This window comes from Salvelinus alpinus, chromosome 20 (genome assembly GCF_045679555.1).
Source record: "Salvelinus alpinus chromosome 20, SLU_Salpinus.1, whole genome shotgun sequence".
Lineage (NCBI taxonomy): Eukaryota > Metazoa > Chordata > Actinopteri > Salmoniformes > Salmonidae > Salvelinus > Salvelinus alpinus.
In genome coordinates, this window is record NC_092105.1 from 40815710 (window position 1) to 40843235 (window position 27526).

General features: G+C 42.3%; 2 protein-coding genes across 3 annotated transcripts in view; one reads left to right on the forward strand and one right to left on the reverse strand.

The window, feature by feature from the left end:
- The window catches only part of LOC139546888 (ceramide synthase 6-like), a 30192-nt gene extending 19922 nt beyond the window's left edge, over positions 1-10270 (reverse strand). Inside the window, exons 1-2 of the mRNA XM_071355805.1 lie at positions 9904-10270; positions 110-215 (exon numbers count right to left, since the gene is read on the reverse strand). Coding sequence (XP_071211906.1) covers positions 110-215; positions 9904-10073 — 276 coding nt within the window. The 5' untranslated portion in view covers positions 10074-10270. The remainder of the gene's footprint in view (positions 1-109; positions 216-9903) is intronic.
- Positions 10271-11791: 1521 nt separating this feature from the next.
- Positions 11792-27526, forward strand: part of LOC139546889 (STE20/SPS1-related proline-alanine-rich protein kinase-like) — a 29276-nt gene continuing 13541 nt past the window's right edge. Inside the window, exons 1-15 of one of the 2 annotated variants that reach the window (XM_071355807.1) lie at positions 11792-12293; positions 14006-14118; positions 14570-14678; positions 16647-16788; positions 17228-17283; positions 17817-17926; positions 18019-18120; positions 18268-18401; positions 18674-18722; positions 18819-18884; positions 21646-21717; positions 22126-22248; positions 22993-23034; positions 23588-23644; positions 25088-25155. In XM_071355807.1, coding sequence (XP_071211908.1) covers positions 12188-12293; positions 14006-14118; positions 14570-14678; positions 16647-16788; positions 17228-17283; positions 17817-17926; positions 18019-18120; positions 18268-18401; positions 18674-18722; positions 18819-18884; positions 21646-21717; positions 22126-22248; positions 22993-23034; positions 23588-23644; positions 25088-25155 — 1349 coding nt within the window. In that variant the 5' untranslated portion in view covers positions 11792-12187. The remainder of the gene's footprint in view (positions 12294-14005; positions 14119-14569; positions 14679-16646; positions 16789-17227; positions 17284-17816; positions 17927-18018; positions 18121-18267; positions 18402-18673; positions 18723-18818; positions 18885-21645; positions 21718-22125; positions 22249-22992; positions 23035-23587; positions 23645-25087; positions 25156-27526) is intronic. The other variant, XM_071355808.1, reaches the window with a different exon arrangement.

Sequence of the window (27526 nt, forward strand, 5' to 3'; positions counted from 1 at the left end):
CAAACTGAATCCAATGCCTTTTGTGCAAGAGATTGCTTTTAATCTCAGTTATCAGTACTAAAATGCAAACAAAGACATGACATAGTGGAAACACAGGCACTACTTTTACCTTGGTGATAGCAGTGAACACCTTCTCCAAAATGGCATTGGGCTGGGCTTTCTGTGGTCCATTGGCTTGTATCTTGAGACCCAAGGCACATGGTCTGGCAATAAACCTACAAAAGCATAACACAACAATGTCAGAATATTCTCACAGTAGGTACTGTATAATCACCATCGAATTGTTGTTCATGGGAAAAGTGTTTTTGTTTGTGGTAAATGGGGACCATCGTGGCAGCAACATTGATAATACTGACAACCAGTTGTTAAAAATACATCTCAAAAGCTTCAAAATCTTATCCAACTATAAGTACAATGTGTGCATTTCTGAATCAGTATTTCTGTATACATCGTCAGCAATTCGCAATGTAAGAATCTGGCTAAATTTCACAACCGTATAAATGAAAGATGGTATCATGACTTTATATGATTGAGTAACAGTCACATTCATGGACAAAGGGTTATGGGAGATTAAACTGCTGGAAGTGTTGCCAAGATCAAGATGAAATGTCCATGTGCAGACAGCCGTGAGAGAGAGACAGCTGAGAGAGAGAGAGAGATTAGCGGTCTAGTAGTCTATTCATAAAAAAAAGTCTTTACTCTGCAAATGAAGTGTGCCGTCAGCAATCAGAAAATCTAATCTGGAGGGACCAGCCTAAACGGACCTTTCAGTTGTATCTATAAAGACCTAATGTGTTAAAACACTGCCTTACAAGTGAATTGTGAACACTGACTCAGTATTTGTAATTCTTGCTGCCTAGCTGCTATTGACAGAGTTACTGTGCTCAGTGAGAGGCAACATAAGGGCAACAGCAGTTGTTGGCAGGTTCAATGGATACTAATCCAGTACTACTATATGTTTAAGTAAATAGTATCATAGATGCCCTTGAACAATAATAGTACAAGTGAGGCTTGTGTATGCATAAGCAAGCTGTGTGTATAATCTACATTTAAAAAGCAAACATCTTGGTCTTGGCGACACTTCACAGCAGGAACCACAGTCTTCACTCCTTTGTTTGGCCTACATATTTTTTACAGTACCAGTCAAAAGTTTGGACACACCTACTCATTCCATGGTTTTTCTTTATTTTTACTATTTTCTACATTGTAGAATAATAGTGAAGACATAAAAAACTATGAAATAACACATATGGAGTGTAGTAACCAAAAAAAAAAAAGTGTTCAACAAATCAAAATATATTTTAGATTCTTCAAAGTAGCCACCCTTTGCATTGATGACAGCTTTGCACACTGTTGGCATTCTCTCAACCAGCTTCACCTGGAACACTTTTACAAGGGTCTTGAAGGAGTTCTCACATATGCTGAGCACTTGTTGGCTGCTTTTCCTTCACTCTGTGGTCCAACTCATCCCAAACTGGGTCAAGTTCCTTGGTGTCCACATCACCAAAGAACTATCAAGGTCCAAACATACCAAGACAGTCGTGAAGAGGGTACGACAAAACCTTTTCCCCCTCAGGAGACTGAAAATATTTGGCATGAGCCCCCAGATCCTCAAAAGGTTCTACAGCTGCACCATCGAGAGCATCCTGACCGGCTGCATCAATGCCTGGTATGGCAACTACTCGTCATCTGACCGTAAGGCGCCACAGAGGGTAGTGCGAACGGCCCAGTACATCACTGGGGCCAAGCTTTCTGCCATCGCAGGATCCAGAAAGCCCATACAATTGTCAGAGACTCCAGTCACCCAAGTGTGACGACCCTCCCTCTCTGTCTGCCGTATTCTCTCTCTCTGTTCTTGTTTCCTTATTAGGATGCCGGTGGGCGGAGTTGGGAGGGTCGTCAGCTACATGGGAAACACCTGGGCCCCTGTCATAGGATAAATGAACCACTTCCCCATTCATGGAGGGGACTCTCTCCATGTAGACACCTTGATAGATTCGGTTATGTTTCATGGTGCTTTTTGGTTGTTTGTTTTAGCATCTTTCAACACCCTGCATTATCACATTCATGCATGCAAGACATTCACTTACACTACTGATTACTGATTACACACACCATTGTATATTATACCTAGTTTCTTTATCTAATAAATATATTTTGTTACTCCTTATCTCCACGTGGTCTCCCTTTTGTTACGGGCTCTGAGCCGGTTCGTGACAAGTGGGGGCTCATCCGGGATCTTTTGAACGTATTGGTTTGGGAGAACGTGGAGGTACGTGTTTGGTTTGCATATGTTGTTTGAGTTTGATAGGCCCAGTATTGGTTGCCTTTGTTGTTTGGTTTGTGTGCTGCATTGGAGAGAGTATAATGGTTAGTTTCCAGGCCCTGCCCAGCCTGGAAACTCTTGTTCTACTTTCTGTTGGGACATTGGTCTGAGGAGGTGAGTAATCGACTGTGTACCTCAGTGGGAGATTTGGGTAGGGTAGTGGAACTTGCTACCCGGAGCTATAGCCTTTTACCCCTGATAGGCTTAGCGACGTGTTTCCTTTTTGGAATATGTTGGGCATGGTTAATGTTTGTTATTTTTGTGTGGTGTCTGTGGACTGAGCAGTTGTCTCGGGGGCACATCCGTGGCTTGGTGGAATCTGCCAGCGTGCTGGGGGGTTTATTACCTTGCCAGCGGGCTACAGTGCGTAAATACCCACCGCAAATCCGCACGAAGACTAGGGTTGAGTTATTGTAGGTTTTGGGGAAGCTCCGTATCTCATCTCTCTTCTGTGGTGCTCAGGGTGATTGTCATTTCTCTGGTTGTGGTCTGGTGTGCTCAGCAGAGGGGAAGAGTGAGAATATTTTTTTTTACTATGGCGTCTTATGTAGATGAGTTCATTCGCTTTCCATCAGAGGAATTGTTAGAATTAGGTACTAAAGAACAGCTGTTGAAAATTGCTGAACACTACAAGGTTGAAATTAGTGATAAACGTCTAAAGAATTCTATTAGGTTGATATTGAAGGCCAATTTGATGGAGAGTGGTATTCTTGAAGTTATCACTGGGCCAGTCTCTGCTGAGGGGTCATCTCCCCGTAACGTTACAATGGCCATTCCATCGGTTAGTCCTAGTAGTCTTCTTTTTGAACAGCAGAAAGAACTGCTTCTGTTACAGCAGCAGCATGATCGTGTAAAGTATGAAAAGGAATTAGCATTTAAACAAGATATGGAGCATGCTAAAATCAAGTTGCAACAAGAACGGATAGAGTTGGTTAGGGAAGGAAAGATCTCAGGGGAGAGTTTGTTCTGGGAAGGTGATCCAGATTTATCTAGGGGTCGTTCCTCTTTTGGTCGTGCCCCGGACACATTTGATATTGTTGGGAACTTACGGTTATTACCTCAGTTTAATGAAAAGGACCCTGAGACATTCTTTTCGTTGTTTGAGCGTGTTGCTGACGCTAGGAGTTGGCCTGATTCTGACCGCACCTTAATGTTGCAGTGTGTGCTGACTGGTAAAGCGCAGGAGGCATATTCAGCTCTTACTGTACACGACAGTGCCTGTTATGATAAGGTTAAAACGGCTGTGTTGCAGATTTATGAATTGGTCCCTGAGGCTTACCGCCAACGATTTAGAACTTTAAAAAGGGATGATAAACAGACTCATGTTGAGTTTGCGCGACAATTATCTGTACAGTTTAATCGCTGGTGTTCTGCCTCTGCAGTTGTGACTTTCCAAGGGCTGTGTGATCTGATTATGTTAGAGCAATTTAAGGACACAATCCCTGATCGTATTGCCACCTATATTAACGAACGAAAAGTAAAGAATGTCGCTGAAGCTGCGGTTTTGGCGGATGAGTATGTGTTGACTCACAAAAGAGTCTTTGCAGAGCCCCGTATTCGGAATGAGTGGGGGCGTTCGGATAGATTTGGGCTTCGCTCACCGAGATATTTTGGTTCACGGGCAGAGTTTAATTCAACTCGGGTTGAGCCTGACTCCCGTGGTAAAGCTGACTTTGGGCAAGAGTGTCACTACTGTCAAGGTTCAGGTCATTGGAAAAACGAATGTCCACTTCTCAGATCAAAGGGGGCTTACGCTAAACCTAAGCCTACCGCGTTAGCTGCGCCTGTTCTACATCAGTTCATTCATGACTCATTGCCTCAGGTCCAGGAGCATGTGAAAGTACATATTGATCCAGACTATTTACCTTTCATTACGGAAGGTTTTGTGTCTATGTTAGGAAGTAAGGAATTAGTGCCAGTGAAGATCTTGAGAGATACAGGTGCCTCCGAATCGTTTGTGTTGGAGTCGGTGTTACCCTTTTCAGCTGAGACTGATTCGGGGAATAGTGTTCTAATTAGGGGAATAGGTTTGAACACTCTTTCAGTTCCATTGCATAAACTGATGTTAGATTGTGGACTGGTGAAAGGTGAGGTTGTTGTGGGGGTGCGTCCTTCGTTGCCTATTGAGGGTATCGACGTTATTCTTGGGAATAACTTGGCAGGTGAGCGGGTGTGGCCTGTCGCGTTTCCATCTCTAGTGGTTTCCACAAAGCCGTCAGTTGTTGAGATTCCTGATGAGAGTGTACAGAGCTTCCCAGAGGTGTTCAGTGCGTGTGCAGTGACGCGTTCTATGAGCCGTGGCGAACTGGTCACTGTGCCGACTAATGAGAAGTATGCCACTGCTTTCCCTGTTATTCCGTTATCTGTTAACCGCTCAGATCTAATCGATGCGCAACGGACTGACTCCACATTAGAAGAGTTGCGTGACCAAATTGTGCCTGTGGAACAGTTGGGAGATGTCGCCCATGGTTATTTTCTCCAGGATGATGTCCTGATGAGAAAGTGGGTGTCTCATGGTAGTTGTTTTCTAGGGGAGGCGATTAGTCAGGTTGTGGTACCAGTAAATCTTCGTGAGTTGGTGTTGACAACTTCTCACAATGATGTTGCTGGACATATGGGTGTAGGGAAAACATACCATCGCATATTAAGACATTTCTTTTGGCCTAGATTAAAGAGGGATGTTTCTGATTTCATCAAAACTTGTCACACCTGTCAATTAACTGGGAAACCTAATCAAGCTATTAAGCCGGTACCACTGTTTCCTATTCCTGTACTCAGCCAACCTTTTGAGTATCTGATTATTGACTGTGTGGGTCCGTTGCCTCGTTCTAAAAAGGGTAGTAGTTACCTGTTCACTGTGATGTGTCAGACCACAAGGTTTCCAGCAGCCTATCCTCTCCGGTCTATCACGACTAAGTCTGTGTTAAAAGCTTTGACTCAGTTTCTGTCACTGTTTGGAATACCTAAGGTCATTCAGAGTGATCAAGGGTCTAATTTCACCTCTAATCTGTTTGGTCAGGTTCTCCAACAGCTCCATATTAAGCACAATCTGGCTAGCGCCTATCACGCGCAAAGTCAAGGAGCATTAGAACGTTTCCATCAAACACTTAAGTCTTTGTTGAGAAGTTATTGTACTGAGATGGATAATGATTGGGAGGAGGGGTTGCCTTGGTTATTGTTAGCCGCTAGGGAGGTTTCACAGGAGAGCACCGGTTTTAGTCCAAATGACCTTGTGTTTGGACATAGGGTGCGTGGACTTCTATCTGTTCTTCAGGATGACTGGAAGTCTCCCGAGCCTCCTCAGTCTTTGTTATCGTATGTGTGTGATTTCCGGCGCCGCTTGTATGCCGCTGGCGAAATGGCTAAAGAGAAGCTATCATCTTCACAGGAAAGGATGAAAGGCATATTTGATCGCCGAACTGAGCCACGTCACTTTAGTCCAGGTGACCAGGTTCTTGCTCTGCTGCCAATTGTTGATTCTCTTTTTGAAGCCAAATTTCAGGGTCCATATACAATGGGGCGCAAGTACACTGAGCAAAATTATTTAGTTGCCACTCTAGAACGGAGGAAAGCACACCAGCTGTGCCAGGTAAATTTGTTAAAACCCTATTATGCACGTTCCTCTGAGACTGAACAGTGGGAATCTATAGAGGACGGTAAACCTGTTCTTTTGGCTGAAACCGTTATTCCCTTGGATTCTTCTCAGGATAGGTCTGGGAATGAGAAAGATGTTCCTGGTCCCGACAATTCTATACTGCAGGGTAGATTGAAAAATTCAGAGACAATGGATATTTTAGACAGTCTTTTCACTCACCTACCTGTTGATGGGAGGAAAGAGATGGTTGGTCTGATTCGGAGATTTGACTATGAATCGTTGGGAGTTGTTAAATTAAGGACCTTGATGTTCTTTTTGTTGGAGTTTGTAGTTGATGTAGTCTCGTGCGCCCTGTTCCTGAATGTTTGTATTTTCAGGTTCTGTCTTTCCTGTCTATTCCCTCCTGGTGTTGTGTTCTTCTTTCCTCTTAAATGTTGCTTCCTATGCACTAAGGTTGCTGAGGTCTGGGGAGTCGTCTTTCCTCTTAAATGTTGCTTCCTATGCACTAATGTTGCTGAGGTCTGGGGAGTCGTCTTTCCTCTTAAATGTTGCTTCCTATGCACTAAGGTTGCTGAGGTCTGGGGAGTCTTCTGTCCTCTTAAAGGTTGCTTCATATGCACTAAGGTTGCTGAGGTTTGGGGAGTCTTTCCTCTTAAATGTTGCTTCCCGTGCGCAAAGGTTGCTGAGGTCTGGGGAGGAGGAGGTTGGCTGGGGCAAATTGGGGCACACGTAACCCCGCATCAGTTGGAGACGCAGGGGCTGTGTCAGTTTGGGACGCAGGGGCCGGTATGTTGTTCCGGGGTCCTTGTTGGTCCCCGGTTTTATGGGGGGGAATGTGACGACCCTCCCTCTCTGTCTGCCGTATTCTCTCTCTCTGTTCTTGTTTCCTTATTAGGATGCCGGTGGGCGGAGTTGGGAGGGTCGTCAGCTACATGGGAAACACCTGGGCCCCTGTCATAGGATAAATGAACCACTTCCCCATTCATGGAGGGGACTCTCTCCATGTAGACACCTTGATAGATTCGGTTATGTTTCATGGTGCTTTTTGGTTGTTTGTTTTAGCATCTTTCAACACCCTGCATTATCACATTCATGCATGCAAGACATTCACTTACACTACTGATTACTGATTACACACACCATTGTATATTATACCTAGTTTCTTTATCTAATAAATATATTTTGTTACTCCTTATCTCCACGTGGTCTCCCTTTTGTTACGGGCTCTGAGCCGGTTCGTGACACAAGTTAAACTGTTTTCTCTGCTACCGCACGGCAAGCGGTACCGGAGCGCCAAGTCTATGACCAAAAGGCTCCTCAACAGCTTCTACCCCCAAGCCATTACACTGCTGAACAATTCATTAAAAAAAATCGCCACCGGACAATTTACATTAACACCCCCCCCGTACACTGCTGCTACTCGATGGTTGTTTGTTACCTATGCATAGTCACTTCACCCCCACCTATATGTACAGATTACCTAAACTAGCCTGTACCCCTGCACACTGACTCAGTACCCGTGCCTCCTGTATATAGCCTCATTGTTATTCTTATTGTATTACTTTTTAGTATTACTTTTTATTTTAGCCTACTTGGTAAATATTTTCTTCTTCTTGAACTGCACTGTTGGTTAAGGGCTTGTAAGTAAGCATTTCACAGTAAAGTCTATACTTGTTGTATTCGGCACATGTGGCAAATAAAGTTTGATTTGTTTCGATTTGAAACTTCTCAATTGGGTTGAGGTTGGGTGATTGTGGAGGCCAGGTCATCTGAGTCAGCACTCCATCATTTTCCTTCTAGGTCAAATAGCCCTTACACAGCCTGGAGGTGTGTTGGGTCATTGTCCTGTTGAAAAACAAATTATAGTCCCACTAAGCGCAAACCAGGTGGTAGCCATGCTGGTTAAGTCTGCCTTGAATTCTAAATAAATCACTGACAGGGTCACCAGCAAAGCACCCCCACACCATCACACCTCCTCCTCCATACTTCACGGTGGGAACCACACATGCGGAGAGCATCCGTTCACCTACTCTGCGTCTCACAAAGACACGGCGGTTGGAACCAAAAACCTCAAATTTGCCCTGAGACAGATTTCCACCGGTCTAATGTCCATTGCTCGTGTTTCTTGGCCCAAGCAAGTCTCTTCTTCTTATTGGTGTTCTTTAGTAGTGGTTTCTTTGCAGCAATTCGACCATGAAGGCCTGATTCACGCAGTCTCCTCTGAACAGTTGATGTTGAGATGTGTCTGTTACTTGAACTCTGTGAAGCATTTATTTGGGCTGCAATTTCTGAGGCTGAGGCTGGTAACTCTAATGAACTCTGGGGCTCATTTTCCTATGGCGGTCCTCATGAGATCCAGTTTCATCATAGCGCTTGATGGTTTTGCGACTACACTTGAAGAAACTTTAAAAGTTCTTGAAATTTTCCGGATTGACTGACCTTCATGTCTTAAAGTAATAATAGACTGTCTTTTCTCTTTGCTTATTTGAGCTGTTCTTCCCATTATATGGACTTGGTCTTTTACCAAATAAGGCTATCTTCTGTATACCCCCCTACCTTGTCACAACACAACTGATTGGCTCAAACGCATTAAGAAGGAAAGAAATTTCACAAATGTACCTTTAACAAGGCAAACCTGTTAATTGAAATGCATTCTAGTTGACTACCTCATGAAGCTGGTTGAGAGAATGCTAAGAGTGTGCAAAGCTGTCATCAAGGCAAAGGGTGGCTACTTTGAAGAACCTTAAATATATTTAGATTTCTTTAACACTTTTTTGGTTACTACATGATTCCATAGGTGTTGTTTCATAGTTTTGATGTCTTCACTATTATTCTACAATGTAGAAAATAGTTAAAATAAAGAAAAACCATGGATTTTTTTGTATTTAACTAGGCAAGTCAGTTAAGAACAAATTCTTATTTAAAATGACAGCCTACGAACAGTGGGTTAACTTCCTTGTTCAGGGGCAGAACGACAGATTATACCTTGTCAGCTCAGGGAATCGATCTAGCAACCTTTCGGTTACCTGCTGCCCCAATGGAATGAGTAGGTGTGTCCAAACCTTTGACTGGTATTACAGGCCATATCATCAGTAATCAAGAAAATGTACATTTAACAACAAGCCTCTCAACGGTCCAATGAAGATTTATACAGCACAAATATATCAATGAAAAGTCAAATTCCCATTGTGACTGTTTTCAGTATTAGAGGTGGACTGGAGGTGGTGGGTTGGTGAGTGAGATGTCATGGTGGTGGTGGACTCAGCAGAATGACCTTATGACAGGCATCCAATCAGTGACATCATGTACAGTATGTAGCCTACAGTAAGACACATTTCAACTGTAGCCTACTGACGCATATACACCTATATGCCACATCATGAGCCTTTATAAAAAGGGTGGTATTAGGCAATATTGAGAAACTGCTGTGGGTTCCTGTCTGTTTCCGATTGATGTCTATTGCACAGAGTCTGTGTCTGAGCGATGTACCAGGCTAGCATCAACACTTAGCTTGGTAGGCTATGTACAATTGGGATAGGCATGCTTACAACAAATAGGCTACATGAAGCTAAACACAATGATCACCATTATGACATAGGCAGCACAGACCCTTGCGAGGTCAATAGAAGCCTAGGCTAAATGAGACGAGCATGACTCGAATAATGCCCTCGACTACTGACAGCTGCAACTTGCAGCTTGGATGCGAAGTCAACATGTATCTCATTATGGAAAATAATTCAGGTCTATTGATCCGACACATATCTCGAAAAAGCTTTGTGACAATACAGACAGGCATATAGAGAAACGTTAATGTTACCTTCATTATTGGATAAATCGCATCACCATGTGGATGTCATTGTCTAGAAATTCGGTGTGAGCGAATGCTTCAATACCCGATATACTATTCTTTAACATAGGCTTTCTTTAGGCTACATGTAAATGAAACGAACCCAACATTATCTTCAGTTATACATGCACCCACCTTTCGAAAACCAGTCGAATCATAAATATGCAGAAGGCTAAAGGACAAGCCAGATACAAATCCTCAGCTTGCGGGAAGGTTGCCTCATCTGTGTTTTTTAGGTCAGCCCAGGTTACATTGTGAGGGAGCCAAAATCTCTCGTTCCAAAACCATGCCAAAATACCTGCCATTTCCTTGTGTTATGGACACTTTGTCCCCCTTACCAATTGACCAGAAATGAACGCGATATCAATGGCCTATAGCGTAGTTGCAGCAGTCTCACAGGCGATCTTTGCAGGTTTTTAGTGTGATGGATCAGTGTATGCTCCGCCAGTCTATTTACCCTCTCGCTCTTTCCAGTGTAGGGAAGTCGGCATATGCTCCTCCGCAAGTGATTGGTGCATTGAAATGTCAAACATGCAGTCGCAATCCAGAAGTATCATGTTCAAAGGTCTATGGTTTAATGTGTTGTAGGTTATGGCACTAGCAAGGTATTTTGTTTAATTTATGGAATAGGCTGGCTGTCCATTGATTGTGGATTAGGTAATTATTTCCTCAATCCCATGCATAATAATACGGTTAGGCTATTGTTGATAGGCTAGCCAACTCATAATATATTCGTGTCCTGACTGTTCCTACCACGTTTTGGTTAGGCAAATGTCCCATTTATGAAATATCAGGCAAACGAACAGTATCATCATGAATACTTGGTAAATCATGCCACCTACTGACCAGCACACTCATAGCAGAAGACACGTCATATTTTATTCATTTTATTTTTATTTCACCTTTATTTAACAAGGTAGGCCAGTTGAGAACAAGTTCTCATTTACAACTGCGACCTGACCAAGATGAAGCAAAGCAGTGCGAAACAAACAACACAGAGTTACACATGGGATAAACAAACGTACAGTCAATAACACAAAAGAAAAGTCTATATACAGTGTGTGAAATGAAGTAAGATTAGGGAGGTAAGGCAATAAATAGGCCATAGTGACGAAATAATTACAATTTAGCAAAAACACTGGAGTGATAGATGTGCAGAACATGAATGTGCAAGTAGAGATACTGGGGTGCAATGGAGCAAAACAAAAAATAACAATATGGGGATGAGGTAGTTGGGTGGGCTATTTACAGATGGGCTATGTACAGGTGCAATGATCTATCTGTAAGCTGCTCTGGCAGCTGATGCTTAAAGCTAGTGAGGGAGATATGAGTCTCCAGCTTCAGTGATTTTTGCAATTCGTTCCAGTCATTGGCAGCAGAGAACTGGAAGGAAAGGCGGCCAAAGGAGGAGTTGGCTTTGGGGGTGACCAGTGAAATATACCTGCTGGAGAACGTGCTACGGGTGGGTGCTGCTATGGTGACCAGTGAGCTGAGATAAGGCGGGGCTTTTGCGAAATGGAAGACAATTCCAGATTTAACTTTGGATTGGAGATGCTTAATGTGAGTCTGGAAGGAGAGTTTACAGTCTAACCAGACACCTAGGTATTTGTAGTTGTCCACATATTCTAAGTCAGAACCGTCCAGAGTAGTGATGCTAGACAGGCTACCCCGGCCAAACCCTAACCCGGACAACGCTGGGCTAATTGTCAATGTTATTATAGGATAAATGAATAGATAAGTGTAAATACATAGGCTAATGTACATTTAATAATTATTTTCATTTCATTTATATTCATTAAAAGGCTAACATTATTTTATTAGTCTAAGCAGTTTTCTCAAGAGTACATAAGTCTATATGGCCATGGTATGTGATTGAAGGTATAATATTGCCATCTAGTGGACATATTTGATTAGTGGTCACTGTGATCCTTTGTAGCAACTTTCATGATCCAGGATAGAATGTCACATCTTCATCACTGCGTGATCCAAAATAGATCTGCAACAAATCTAACATCCAGGCAAAACGGTAACCAAAGCTGAAATGCCGTAGGCTTAAAACAACTGAATTGGTTCAAATTAAGTTATTATCAAGTTATTAACAAATAATAGGCAATTTATTTGATTGATTCATTATTTGATTTGGCGACTACAAAAACAAAACGTTCACTTTTGGAATTGAAAATTGTTCTAAAACGACCAAATTTTATAGGCCTATCACAAATTCAAGTGCACGTTTTTGGACATGATTTTGCGTTATAATTTAATTCCGCCTTTTTGTGGTGAAAGTTGCACGGTTATTTCCGGATGTTTTCATCGCAGGCCATAGTAATTCTCCGCAGCAGCTGACACTTCTGTAGTCAGGAGGTGAAGGTCTGAGGTCGCTAAGTAGCTCAGTAGCAGCAGCAGCAGCAGCAGCATCATGGCGGAGCAAGGCGGATCTCCTGCTCCTGTCCAGAATCCGCAACCAGTGCTGACAATGAGCTGGCCAATTACCAGGGAGTCTTACGAGTTACAGGAAGTCATCGGTTAGTAGGCTACCTCTTGATATGATTATATTGTTTATATGTACTGTTTTGTCATGGATGTGGCTCGGGCGGTTATCAGTGGTGAATGACGACGAGGGCCTACCGGCTTTTTCATATTCAACAGCGTCTCTGTAATGCTTTGCAATGCGGATGTTAACAACCCCAATTTGCTTCTTCTTGTAAGAGGAAACCACTTTTTTCATCACATAGAGAGATATTTATATTCACGGTAAAGTTATATGTATATGGGTAGGAATGCCATTTCATGTAAATGCGTTTTTAACGCAGTCGATTTCTTCTCTGCCGAACGATGCTCAATTATGGCACGTGTCCACTAGGCTATATTGAAATAGATGTGCCTATGTATGGATCATCTGAATGAAAATCGCATGTAATTGTCTTGATCGTGCACCTGCAGTCCTCACGGGAATGGCATGGTGTCGTTGAGTAGAGCAGGGATATTCAGTTGCATGCCAACTCTGAAGTTAGACAGAGGGTCTACTCTTACATCAAAAGTCCCATTTTATTATTAATATTATTATTATTATTTTAGGCCTTTTGTGGTGATTTATGGTGAGTATTGTTATTTGGTTATGCCACATTTTTGCCTACTTATAAGAACAAATTGTTGTCACAGATTAGCGACTGCTCTGGACAATAAATCACAAACAGCCCATTCGACCTATAGCCTCTCATGCCAATTTTATTATGATAGTTGTAAAAATAATTCAATACATTTTAATATATTGCCCTGCCTCACCAAGCACCGTTATAAATATTAGTGAGCCTATAGGAGTAGGAAGCAATATGACCATTTACAGTGGAAAAGAATGTTTAGTTTATTGTTTCAGCACATCAGTCAAGTTCCGTAGGTCATCGAGGTTTATTTTCACTTCTATTAGGTTACATCAAGGAGTTATAGAACCGGTTACATTGTGACAGTACTGAGCTCACTCGCTGCTGGTCAGCATTACTCTCCACACCCTCTCTCTACTGGTGTTAACATCAGACTTCATTTGGTAGGCCTATAATGCACTTATTCATGGTCATTTCCCAAATGCTTAAGCTTTTTTTTGCTCATTTAAGAATTCTGTCACGTGCAAACTGTGGGAGACATTTGGATCTGTCTAATTAGCTTTTGTCCAGAGGGATGAATATGAATTTTGCATATAGATGAGCTGACACCGACAGCTAAAGAAAACCGAATCAGTGCTGATAAGGGATAGCGTTACTACAGCCAAGAGGTCCTGTGGCTAGTTAGTCATCTGTCCTGTGCATATAATCAACTGTTGAGCAGTCCGATCTCCTCTCATCCTTACCTGTCACCAGCAGTTGGCATGGTATGTACTGTGTCACATTCTTAGTACAACATAACTATAGCTTAGCATTGCCTGGTTCTTCACTCAACCCCTCTTCTCAAAGTTGTCTTGGATACACTGACTGTTATGCATAGGAATTTAGCATATGATTGGAAAATATGTTTGCACATACTGTATTGGTGCAATGGTGCTCTGAATTGTTGTTGCAGTCACATTATTTATCATTTAAATGTCACAAAAAGGGCTAAATATCCCAAACAGACCAACAATGATCCTGCATGTGTCAATGATCCCTTATACTTTTCACCTTGGTCACTTTTGATGTTACTGTATTATCCTGTACTGTCTCCTGTCCTGGTTCTTAATTGCACCTCTATTTGTCTGTGATTCCAGGCAGTGGGGCCACAGCCGTAGTGCAGGCTGCCCTCTGCACTCCCAGACAAGAACGCGTGGCCATAAAGAGAATAAACCTGGAGAAATGCCAGACCAGCATGGATGAGCTATTGGTGAGCATAACAATAAATAAAGGCTATATCTTCATTGTGTGTGTCCACAGTGCCTATGGCCTTCTCTGGCCCACACTTTCCTGATTGAGCAGTAATTTTACTTTGGTATTCTCTCCTGTGTGTGTGTGTGTGTGTGTGTGTGTGTGTGTGTGTGTGTGTGTGTGTGTGTGTGTGTGTGTGTGTGTGTGTGTGTGTGTACTAGAGACTGAGTAGGATCTGTGAGGGCTGTGCTACACTAAAGTGTCCATTTGAATAAGAAATTAGTATTTGTTGACATTATTAACTATTTGGTAAACTATTACTTTGTATATTTGGAAAATCATTCGCAGTAATTTATTTGACATCTTTAGTGAAGTAAATGACAAATGAACAATCCTCGTTATAAGAAAGGTTGTCAAAAGTTGTTGACTTTATTTTGTCTCATGTGTGCCTCTTTCCTCTTAAACAATAGAAAGAAATTCAAGCCATGAGCCAATGCAACCATCCAAATGTTGTCACCTACTACACCTCATTTGTGGTAAAGGATGAACTTTGGTTAGTCATGAAACTTCTGAGTGGAGGTAAGCTTTTACCTTCAACATCTTAGCAAAATATAGCTGCCATCTCTTTTTTACTTCCACACTAAGCATTGAAAGTGGCCATAATAACATAACACATAAACACTGTTATGGACTACATTGTGAGTCCTTTCATATGTCGGGACATTGATCTCATCAAATGTCAACAAGTAATTGTCCATCCTTTGGACCAGTTTACTGTAGACCTATGTGCAGTGGCATCCCACCATGTAAATGGCTGGGATGAATATTGAAGATCGGTCGGAAGTCGGAAGTTTACATACACTTAGGTTGGAGTCATTAAAAGTCGTTTTCAACCACTCCACACATTTCTTGTTAACAAACTATAGTTTTTGCAAGTTGGTTAGGACATCTACTTTGTGCAATTTCTCCAACAATTGTTTACAGACAGATTATTTCACTTATAATTCACTGTATCACAATTCCAGTGGATAAGAAGTTTACATACACTAAGTTGACTGTGCACTAAGTTGACTGTGCCATGGCTTTAGAAGCTTCTGATAGGCTAATTGACACCATTTGAGTCAATTGGAGGTGTACCTGTGGATGTATTTCAAGGCCTACCTTCAAACTCAGTGGCTCTTTGCTTGACATCATGGGAAAATCAAAAGAAATCAGCCAAAACCTCAGAAAAAAATTGTAGACCTCCACAAGTCTGGTTCATTCTTGGGAGCAATTTCCAAACGCCTGAAGGTACCACGTTCATCTGTACAAACAATAGTACGCAAGTATAAACAACATGGGACCACGCAGCCGTCATACCGCTCAGGAAGGAGACGCGTTCTGTCTCCTAGAGATGAACGTACTTTGGTGCGAGAAATGCAAATCAATCCCAGAACAACAGCAAAGGACCTTGTGAAGATGCTGGAGGAAGCAGGTACAAAAGTATCTATATCCACAGTAATACAAGTCCTGTATCGACATAACCTGAAAGGCCGCTCAGCAAGGAAGAAGCCACTGCTCCAAAACCGCCATAAAAAAGCCAGACTACGGTTTGCGACTGCACATGGGGACAAAGATTGTACTTTTTGGAGAAATGTCCTCTGGTCTGATGATACAAAAATAGAACTGTTTGGCCATAGTGACCATTGTTATGTTTGGAGGGAAAAGGGGGAGGCTTGCAAGCCAAAGAACACCATCCCAACCGTAAAGCACGAGGGTGGCAGCATCATGTTGTGGGGGTGCTTTGCTGCAGGTGGGACTGGTGCACTTCACAAAATAGATGGCATCATGAGGAGGGAAATTATATGGATATATTGAAGCAACATCTCAAGACATCAGTCAGGAAGTTAAAGCTTGGTTGCAAATGGGTCTTCCAAATGGACAATGACTCCAAGCATACTTCCAAAGTTGTGGCAAAATGGCTTAAGGACAACAAAGTCAAGGTATTGGAGTGACCATCACAAAGCCCTGACCTCAATCCCAGAGAAAAGTTGTGGGCAGAACTGAAAAAGCGTGTGAGAGCAAGGAGGCCTACAAACCTGACTCAGTTACACCAGCTCTGTCAGGAGGAATGGGCCAAAATTCACCCAACTTATTGTGGGAAGCTTGTGAAAAGCTACCCTAAACGTTTGACCCAAGTTAAACAATTTAAAGGCAATGCTACCAAATACTAATTGAGTGTAAACTTCTGAACCACTGGGAATGTGATGAAAGAAATAAAAGCTGAAATAAATTATTCTCTCTACTATTGTTCTGACATTTCACATACACAAAATAAAGTGGTGATCCTAACTGACCTAAGACAAGGAATCTTTACTTGGATTAAATGTCAGGAATTGTGAAAAACTGAGTTTAAATGTATTTGGCTAAGGTGTATGTAATCTTCCGACTTCAACTGTAACAAACTTGCTTAAGGCAGAATGATTAAATGGAATAGTTGACATGTAATGACATATCAGCCTTGGGCATTGTGGGCACTCTGTTTTTCTGTCTGCTTCCTCTTTTTAGGATCCATGTTGGATATAATAAAGCATACCTTTAGCAGAGGAGAGCACAAAAATGGAGTCCTTGATGAGCTTATCATTGCAACCATACTGAAAGAGGTCCTTGAGGGACTGGACTACCTGCACAGAAATGGACAGATTCACAGGTAAGATACCCTGGAGTTTGAAACATTAATATATATATATATATATATATTATTATTTTTTTTAAAGTAAGATCGAATATAAAAGTTCCAAAATATGAATCTATAAAATGTAATCTAGGAGTTACATAGTGGTAGATAAATTGTGTTGACTATTCTGTTTCAATGTAATTTATTGACATAAATTGTTTGAACTTGTGTTGTTTGAACTTCCCTTTGATCACACATTGGTTGTGTTTTTTTTTTTTTTTAACTTGCCTGGATGTCAAGGTCATTATAAACTAAACCACTATTACCCCCTTGGTCTGTGTTCCAAATGACAGCAGGCTGCAAAACAAATGTACACACATGGATGCAATCGATGCTGCCCCACTTACATAGATCGATACTGTTGGGGCATGACCGGGGTGTTTTTGCTGTGTGTGTTTGTGTGTGACTTCAGGGATGTGAAGGCTGGGAACATCCTGTTGGGAGAGGACGGCTCTGTTCAGATTGCAGGTGTGTGAGTAATGTCACTATTTCACCCCATCTTCACCTGTCACATTCTGTATTCACAGCTCACTCACTGCCACAGTTATATATGACTTTTTATGATGTTTCCATACATTCAGTTAATTCAACAGCATAATAGACAAAACGCCAGACTTCACCAATCAAAAGTAGACGTAGACTTGTAAAATGGCAAAGATGAATATAGTTTTGAAGCTAGCGGAAATCATGGCAGTTTAGAATATTTACTGAATAACACTAACATAAAGGTAGTCAAACAGGTCCCCCATCATAAATCACAAGAGGCCTACGGTCTCTGTCATATAGTTGGACGACCTTTAGCCAACAAACACTCGAAAGAAAATCTGTCTATCATGAATGCAACGGAAGGTGTTGAGTGTACACAGTTTGTATTAGGTGTAGAACATGAAATAGTTGTGAAAATACTCTCATAGCATTAATATATTCCTTTCTATAAGAAGTTAATTAGGTATAACATTACATCAATGCATTTCATCTGATTTATACATATTTCCCAATAGATTTTGGAGTTAGTGCCTTTTTGGCCACTGGAGGAGATATGACCAGAAACAAAGTACGGAAGACCTTTGTGGGCACACCATGTTGGATGGCCCCTGAGGTGATGGAACAGGTGAGACTGTCTTGTGGCCAGTTTTAGTAACATCTACTAGCTGTTTGCACATAGACTGTACACTACTAACAGTAGTGCTGCTATGCCCACAGGTACGAGGCTATGATTTCAAAGCAGACATTTGGAGTTTTGGAATCACTGCCATAGAGTTGGCCACAGGGTCTGCACCTTACCACCGATACCCACCCATGAAGGTGAGCCTGATCACTGTATATCCAGTTGCCAGTGGAATATGCCTACATCTTAACTAATGAACCATGAAAGGCAGATTTCTACCCTGTGTCTATGTAACTACTGAGAGACCACATGCATGCTTTTGACCCTTCCTCTTCTCTTCCCAGGTCTTAATGCTGACCTTACAGAATGATCCCCCCACCCTAGACACGGGTGTGGAGGATAAAGAGATGCTGAAAAAATATGGGAAATCATTTAGGAAGCTAATAACCCTGTGCCTTCAGAAGGAGCCTGCCAAGAGGTTTGTACCTGTCTGCCATTTTGTGAACTGCATTAGACCTACACTGTATATCTGTGGAGTCTGTCACTCTGATGGCCTTGGGTGGTGATCGAGTCTCTGTAGAGCTTCACCCACTTCTCCAAGAGAGTCCTGAAATACAGTTGTCATGTTTAGTGGTCTCACCCATACCCACACAATAAGATACATTCTCACACAGACCGATTGTAGGAATGGTACATTCAGTTCCAGGCCAATGATTTTTATGTGTTCTTATATATTTTGCTTCTCTTTAGGCCTACAGCAACAGAACTTTTGAAATGTAAATTTTTCCAGAAGGCCAAGGTATGCTTTTCCCACCAGAATTGTACCTGTTCTATTTGTGGGGTAAAGAATTGGTAGGTTGATGTTTTTAACGCGGGATGTGATTTTCATTTTCAGAACAGAGAGTATCTGATTGAAAAGCTGCTATGCAGAGCACCGAACATAACCCAGAGAGCCAAAAGGGTAATGTCTAAACAAACATAATTCCCATTAAAGCAATCCCAATATTGACTAAACATTATGAACAAAGTATGCTAAGGTTTGGCAGGACACTCTCCCCCAGTCAACACACATCGAGTGTCCTCTCTCTCTCTCTCTCTGTTCAACACTTCATTCACTTTGTGCTCAAACTGTTCTGTGGGGGTGGCTGCAAATATGGTCCACTGCTGGAACAATATCAGTCATGCAGAATGGATGTGCTGACAACTCATGCATTAGTGGTCTGTAATGTCGCTCAGACGCTCACTGCAAGTGGCAGACAAAGACAAATGGGATTTAACGTGAGTGGTTAGGTAACTGAGAAGTGCACTTAAACACACCATTTGCATGCTTAGTTGCCTTGCGGTCACAGCTAACTGGGATGCAGCAGTGTGGCAGGCAAGGCTGATGTTTGGTACGCCATCATCCTCCTATTCCCAGAAGGCAAAAAGATCAGGGTGAACGGATTGGATGGAAATTCACTGACAGGGCATGGGTGACTGTGGAGGTGTCGCGCAAAACAATCATTTAGCAGAGCATAATGTCAATAGAGAGGGAAGTGACTCGTGACAGAGTTGTCAGATGGAGGGGTGGACAGTTGCTGGCCAGAACAACAGTCCCAATCATTCAGATTGTGTGGGTTGATTTAATTTGGGAACATAGTTTAATGTGAGATTATGGTTGATTGTAGCATGACAGTACAATGATTAGTATTCTATTCTGAGGCTGTAATGTAATCATGATGCCCTCTTCAGCCAATCCTGATCCTGCGAACACATCACAGTTTTGTCTTCTGGCGTAAATGCACAGCTCGTACGTACAGTAATGGAGCTGTGTTGAGTCTGTCTCACTTGATTGCAGATGAGGAGTGCGAGTCATAGAGTAGTGTCCTCTGTGTTGCCTCTGTGATAATAGAATGGTTTGTTTGTGTGCTGTTCTGACCTATGGAGAGTCACCCACATTATCCACTCAGCAGACACAGGCCAGCCTGCACAGAGAAGAAACCTAGCAGAAACATTGTCATCCCAGGACACTGTGACCTGTCCACATCATGGACCAGATCAGTCTCTCTCCCTGTTCCCCCCCCCCCCCTCTGTCTGTCTCTCACTGAGGTATAATAAGAACTGGAGAATGCGTCCAAGATGTCCGACCATTGTTTTCAAGATAATCTACTCACGTTTGCATACGCCGATTCATGGACCGCCTATATCCGAGTTGCATCGAGTTTATACGGGCCACCATCACATGTGCACTAGCACTCAGTGCGCACAGGGTGCAGAGCGAGCAGCGGTCATGTCATCCAAAAACATGGCAGACATTGGATGAATATAAAATGTTAATATCTTCGGCTGTGAGTGATGGAAAAAAAATTGGCCTCAGCGACAGTTATTTGAGTAATTCAATGGATGTTTTGTGCACAAAGGTGGTGACTAAAGTGTCTTATTTTCAAATCTTACTTCCCTATGTGGCCGTGCATGGAAATTGTCTTTCTGGGTCAGGTGACAGTTATGCTGCAGTACCGAAGCAAAACTGTAGGAGTAGTCAAAACTGTGCTACTAGACCAAGGGTTCTAGTCTATCACCTGCCCCCTTCTGCAGACTCCCTTCCTCCCCTTCTCCCCTCCCTTAGCCTCCCACCTCCCCTGCCCCCTCTCTTACCGTACCTCTCTGATTCAGAGGGTGTTGGGTTAAATGCGGAAGACACATTTCGATTGAATGCATTCAGTTGTGCAACTGACTAGGTATCCCCTCTCCCTTCTCCCCTGCCCCTCCCTGAGTCTCCCTCCATTCTTTCCCTCCTGCCTCAACCTCTCCCCCTGCCCCTCCCTCAGTATTTCTCCACTGCGCCTCCTTGAGTATCTCTTCCCCTTGCCCGTCCCTCATTCTCTCTCCTCTCCTGCCCTCTCTCTCTCTCCCCCTACCCCTTCACTGAGCCTCCCCTTTCTCCTGTCTTCCTTTTTCTGCTCTAAGAATCTGCTCCCATGAGCTATAGGCTTGTTAAACATTGGAGTCGCTCCCCAGAGGAGCAAAGGAAAGGTAGATTTTGCAATAGAAATGCAAGGCGTTTTATTGTGTAGGGTACCTATTTTTACATCAGTAGGGAAGTTCTAAACATGGGTAGACTGCTATATCACAATCTACAGAGAAGTACATATTGGACCATGGGCTGTGCAGGCGTATTAATTCAACTAGCGTTGAATACAAAATAGTAATATTCAAGACATGCATCTCTAGACAAAGGACAGGATTTCAGCAGTTGTTCATTGGCCAGCAGAGGGCACCCTTGCTCCTTAGTTGATCTCCTAATAGGGAGACCTGCAGGAGGTATTGAGCAAAGATTATTTCTAGAGGCTGACACCGAGGGTGGTCGGCTGCAGCAGTCACGGATGTGTTACGTAATTGAAAGTTGGAAAATAATACTGATATAATACTGAATGATTTCCCACACTAGTACACAGATAATACAGTTTAGAGTCATTGCATCTATAGATGGCTCTTGTAATTTGCCTGTATGTACACCTTAATCCCATATCTTCTGTTTGTGTGTTTCTCTAAATGTGCATGCTCATAAATATTGAAATTCCTGTTCCTATAGTACTAAATGTAGTTGTACACATGCTTTGGCATAGACAGCTTGATGGTACCGTATATGTGTGTGTGTGTGTGTGTGTAGAGAGACATACAGGCCACTGAACTGTCACATGCATCCACACACAGTGGACTGATGCTTTTTTGTTTTGCTCAAGGAGCCAGAGCAGAATTCCAGGAGCATGGGCTCTGTGTCAGGTTCGGAGAAAGAACTTGATGCCGTCAGAAGGGTACATGTTCTTTGACTTAGCCCTAGAATGCTGGGTGCTTCCGCTTAGATTCATCCAGAGTTAGCTTCTTATTAAGGAGTTTTTGTGTTTTGTTTTCTCTGTGTTTCGTTTTGGTGTTCTCTGTTCTTTTGTTTTCTGCTAGCTCATAGCAGCCGTTTTGTAGACCTTAAAAACTCTCAGAGAGGAATCCAAGCCCAAGCTAGTGTTTGATCAATTCAACTGCACTCTCATATAGTACGAGTGTATATTTCTAAAATCCTACAAACTCATATAAGACAGATTAATAACATTTGATGTTGTGCTGACTTAGTGGGAGAACCTCAGAAGGGGTATGCTACTAAATGTGTTTTGTCTCTCTGACCTACAGTTTGATGATGTGTGTTAACAGTTGTGCTGTGTTTGGCCCAGGTGAGGAGAGTTCCAGGGTCCAGCGGCCATCTGCACAAGACGGAAGACGGAGACTGGGAGTGGAGCGATGATGAGCTGGACGAGGGGAGCGAGGAGGGCAAGGCTGCTGTCAATCAAGGCAGGGTAGGTGAGACCATGACAAGAGATGCGCATCCAAACTAAAGCCACAGGCTGGAGAAAAATGGGACAACTACACTCTTAGGGAAAAAAGGTGCTCTCTAGAACCTTAAAGGGTTCTTCAGCTGTCCCCATAGGAGAATCCTTTGAAGAACCATTTTTGTTTGCAGGTAGAACCCTTTTGGTTCCAGATAGAACCCTTTTGGGTTCTATGTAGTGTAGAACCCTTTGTATAAAGGGTTCTGCATGGAACCCAAAAGGGTTCTCCTATGGGGACAGCCGAAGAACCCTTTTGGAACCATTTCTTCAAAGAGTAATGTTGAGGACATGAAACTCTCCTTTTGTTTTAGCCTTTGTACAGTCCTAGATCCTGCATGGATCTCTGTGAGAACAGTGAGCTAGCTGTCACTAGAGTCACGTGTCACATGTCACTATAGGTAGTTGGTAAGGGTTTGAAGATGGCTGTAGGGGGCTGGGGAGGGAGAGGGGAAGACAGCCATGATCAAAGATCAAAAGGTTATTTGATATAGATGCATAACCTGAATGGCTCTTACAGGGAATAATTACACAAAGCAATTATGTGACAAATGCTGATTATGATGTTCTGTCTGCTTCAGCTTTGAATGTTCAGTTGCCTCCCCTACATTATGCTAATTATTCTGCAGGGATTGAGTTCTACACCTGGCAGTCATATTTAGATTTGTCAAGACTGAGAAGATCATTTTGTTTGTGTTTGATATTGCCTTCCAGTCGCGAAGGGTCAGAGAGGAGAACGAAGATGAAAACGAAGACGTAAGTTATCTCTTTTCTGTTCTATAAACAAACATGCAGTACATGGTTTATCATCGTTAGTTTCTTTTTGATATCATTGAGACAGATCCTCAGGTGAAATGTGGGGGAAGATTGATTTTTATAAGTATGTAAACCTGCACATTGACAAGGTTAATAGACTTACTTTGTCCCTGTTTCTTCCTGTATAATTTGATTACTTTACAAAGGGCATCATTGGAAATTACAATTGGCTGCCTTTTAACAGGCAGCAGGTTGTGTATAAATGATTAAATCTGAAATAAACCTAGTACGTCTCACCCGCCACAATCTCTCGGACTCATTGATTTTAGCAAGGGTGAACGTGTATGCATGCTTTCTCTATTTGATTGATTGTTCAAAAACAACAAAATGTTTTACATATTGATTGTTTTGTATTGACTTCTCTATTTGCTGACTGAGATGAGCGATGTCTAATCTTGTGCAAAGATTTGTTATTGCTAACAATGCTCCTCTATAGCACAGATGACTAGTATATTTTATATCTTTACTCTATGCCTTTTGTTTTGTGCCACAGGATGAGGAGAACGCCAACATTGTTCCCATTGAAGGGCTATCCATTCAGCATCCACAGGTGAGGCTTTCAGGAGCAGCAGCAGAGGCAGATGTTATTTGTCATGATTCAGTGACCTTGATGCACCACTGAGTGTGTGTGTGTGTGTGTGTGAGTGTTTTTGAGTGAGTATGTGCCAGTATCCCTGAGGCTCATGGAGGGGCCCTTTCAGCAGTAATAAGTCAGAGTAAATGGCCATCCTGCTGACACTGCCAGCTCAGGGCTTAGCTGTTAAGGTTACTACAAGCTCCACTGTGTGCGCGTGGATGGAGTGGGATTTTTGGAGTAGCAGACACCTTTTGGTAACGTGATATCCTCGCCGGTCCCACTCCCGTTCACAAGGGGGTGATAGCAAAATATATTATTTTTGTCTTTTCGTTTTGTGAAAACAAGGAAGAGTCGCCTTCCATTGCTACTAGTAGCTAGCTGGCAGCCTGGCGGGTTTAGCCTGGCTAAAAACATAGCAAGCTAGCTAGCCTTTTAGCTTCCCACATCTCCATGTGAAATAATCAGATTTATAATTTTAAAAAATAACCTCAAACATAACCTAAAACATTATCTCAGTTGGATATGCTGCTTTTGTAATCTTTCCCATATCAACTAAAAATAAAACGTAATGTTTTGGTCATTGAGAAAAAAGCACATGGCTAGCTAGTTGTCTACAGCAAGTTCTATAGTTTCACAACAGCCTGTAAAAATGTGTTATTAATTCTTAACAAAATACCTTTTTGGGTGAATTCTTGTTGTCTTATTTGTTGTGAAAGCAAAAAAGAGTCTTGTCTTGCTGTCTTCCCATTCTAGCAAGTTGGCTAAACACTGCAAGCCAGATAACCTTTTAGCTTCCCACATCTTTATGTAAAATAATCAGATTTATAATGAAATAATATGCCCTGGCAAATATTCTTATACTTGCTGGTGTAACCTACAACGTTATGCTAGTTTGATATGCTGCTTGAATGTATTCACACACGTTTTGGTCCACTAGCCTGGAATCAATAGTTAGTACTTCTAAACAAAATACATTTTGGGGGGGATTGATAAGGCTACATTGTTGTTTGAACAGTCACTGAGATTTTATTTGCTTATCGATACAAAATAGACTACTTAGATGCATAGCCTGTAGATCAGATCAAGGAACCAAGCAAGCTTCATTGCCTACACAACACTGCCCCCATGGCTACAGAAAGTGTGATACGGCTCGATGCCATAAGTGCTACTGTGGTTCTTACTTTGTTGAGTCAGGGCCTAGTCAAAGGATAGTGCCTCCTCAAAAACAGAACTCAATGATCTTGTCAGAATACATCAATACAATACACTGTATATATTGAATGTATTTTGTGTGATATAACTGATGTATTCTTCTGTTGCTTTTGTAGTTTAATCAGTGTATATTCAGTTATATTTTTTATGCTCCAGGAGATATTGAGTACTTTCTGGCTTTATTGACTCACTCTTTACTTACAGGTTCAACCATTTGAGAAGAACACAGGGCCCTATATTCAAGGTGCTCTAAATATGGTCCTAAGGCTAAGGTAAGCAGAGTCTCAATTTGGCCTCATCCTCCTTACGTCCGTTACACCCAAACAGAGGTCTGAGAATCACTCAACATGTACCCTGCTGCTAATAGACCTAATGATGACATAAGGATGTCTTGGCTCTCTAAAGAGATGATCTGACTGGTCTCTCTAATCTGGCTCAGAGGTTGGGTTGGAAGAGGGAGAGTGTTACACTCGATTGACTTTCCATTGGCCCCGCTCCACATTACTGTGTTCTCAGGGACTGAATTAGAGGGCTGTTAATGACCTGGGCTGTCACCAGACTTACCAACACTGACCTGATCTGACTTCACCTTCATTTCAGCTAGTCCAGACACTTTCAGCCACTGGGACGTATCTGCCAGGTTAAAGACCTATTGCTAAAATACAATTGAAGGCTGTAGCAAGACTTGTGACCAATATGGAATAGGTTCAGGATTCGATTTAGGCGCAGACTTATCACTCTTTATATATTGTGTCCTTTTATGATACATGTATGATAACTAGTGTCGTTTAGGCTTCAGACTCCTCTAAGCAGTCAAATCCTTTCCCAAGAGGATGGCAGTTTATATTTATTACATTGAATTTAAATCTGTTTTACTTCCCCCACAGCAAAATGAAAGCAGGTTTAAACACAGTCTGAAAGCAGGATATGCAAGGCAAATGTGCAAAACTGTGACGCACGCACACACACACATAGACAATGGAGTATTTCTGGACAGTTTGAAGTCTGCCTGCTGCCCCTTGAAGAGCAAAATGCAGTACTGGGTGCAGTGTAGCATAGTAGGCTCTGGGTCGATGAGATAGCAGGCAGCATCTGAAGGGCCCTCCCCAGGCCCACTGCGCAGCACACAAAGCCATCCCCTCCACTGCATGCCAACAGCAGGCAAACTGGAGGGCTGGCTACTGGAGAAGTGTAATTATTCTAACCTTTACATGTAAATAAATGGACAGTTCTGTGAGCAGTGGGGCTGTAGTTATTTGTCAGTGTCCGTGGTTCTATTCATTGCAGCCGTTTCAGGCTGTTTTCCCTGGCTGTGTATGGGGAGCAATGTATCATTTGCTAATAAGTGGTTTGCTGTATGTACTATGTATTAATCCAATCCTGCTCTGCGCTAAGGGCAGTCTCGCCACAGCAAAAGGATTGCAGTGACGTGTGTCTTGGTAGATTAAGTCAAAACTGACAAGATCCACACCTCTGATCTGTGCTGAAACAGTCAGTCCCTGTCATGCAGCAGCCAAAGGAGAGCAGCACATTTATCAGGACTCTCAATTTCAAGCCCTCCTTTGGCTGAAGGACTTGTACAGATAAACTCAAATGGCTTTAGCTTAGCCCTGTCAACTCCCAATTTCCCATAGAGCAATAATGGGGCTTTGTTGCAATCGGTTTTGACACTTTATGTAGCATTATGATGTGGATATATTTGCAGAGAGATTTCTATATAACCCCATTTAGTCCATGAACTGTAAAAGCAGTTCTGGGAGCACCCGAAAGAGCATTACATTACATTTGATTTGCTGGGCTGAATTACATTGGTGACATTGCACAGCTTTTGAATATGTCGTAAACTGGTATAACGCAATACCTTATTTTCTCCACAGTCCTGAGTCAGTGCAGTAAAACAAGTGTTCCATTATAACACCATCATCTACACTCACCATCTCTTTTCGCATGACAGAAAATATGTTTGCCACTACAGTTTGTAATGCATCAGCCTAAAGACGTCTACTGTACCCAGTCCCCAGAGGTTCAGGAGATGACATGGTCACTGGTCAGACTATGAGTGACAAACGGGTCCTTAAGCAGATACAGTAAAAGGGGGAATACTTTTGAAGCGGGCCTTTTGGATGCAGCCATACTTTCAAGGACAGATGCGGAGAACGACAGACCTCTTTGTCTGAGAGGACGGGTGGAACAGATGTTAGAAATTCAGCAACGTGACTTTAAGTCTGGATTGTCAACTGAGGGGTTGTGAGAGCTTGACAACAGGATTAAGGCTAAGCTTAATAAAAGTCAGAGCTAGGAGGTCCCTGTAGAAAATGTACTGAGGGTACTGAGGATGCATGTTAGGTGAAAGGAATCACAGAAAGGAGTGTTATTTTGAATAATTCATAGGGCATCCCCAGGGACCTTAGGAAATGTTTTCATACAATTCTTACATTGTTTCTTTGCTGACTATCTAGTTAACATAATAGTAGGACAAGTGAGATAACTGTAGTTTATTTCCATTCAAAGTGAATTTATGTTGTGGAAAACAGATGGGGAAATTGTTGGAGCTATCTAACCTGATTCAAGCTGAAACCTATAGCATTATTAAAGCCCATATTGAATAGTGCCAGCTTTGTCTCTTTCCAGTCACAATGGAAT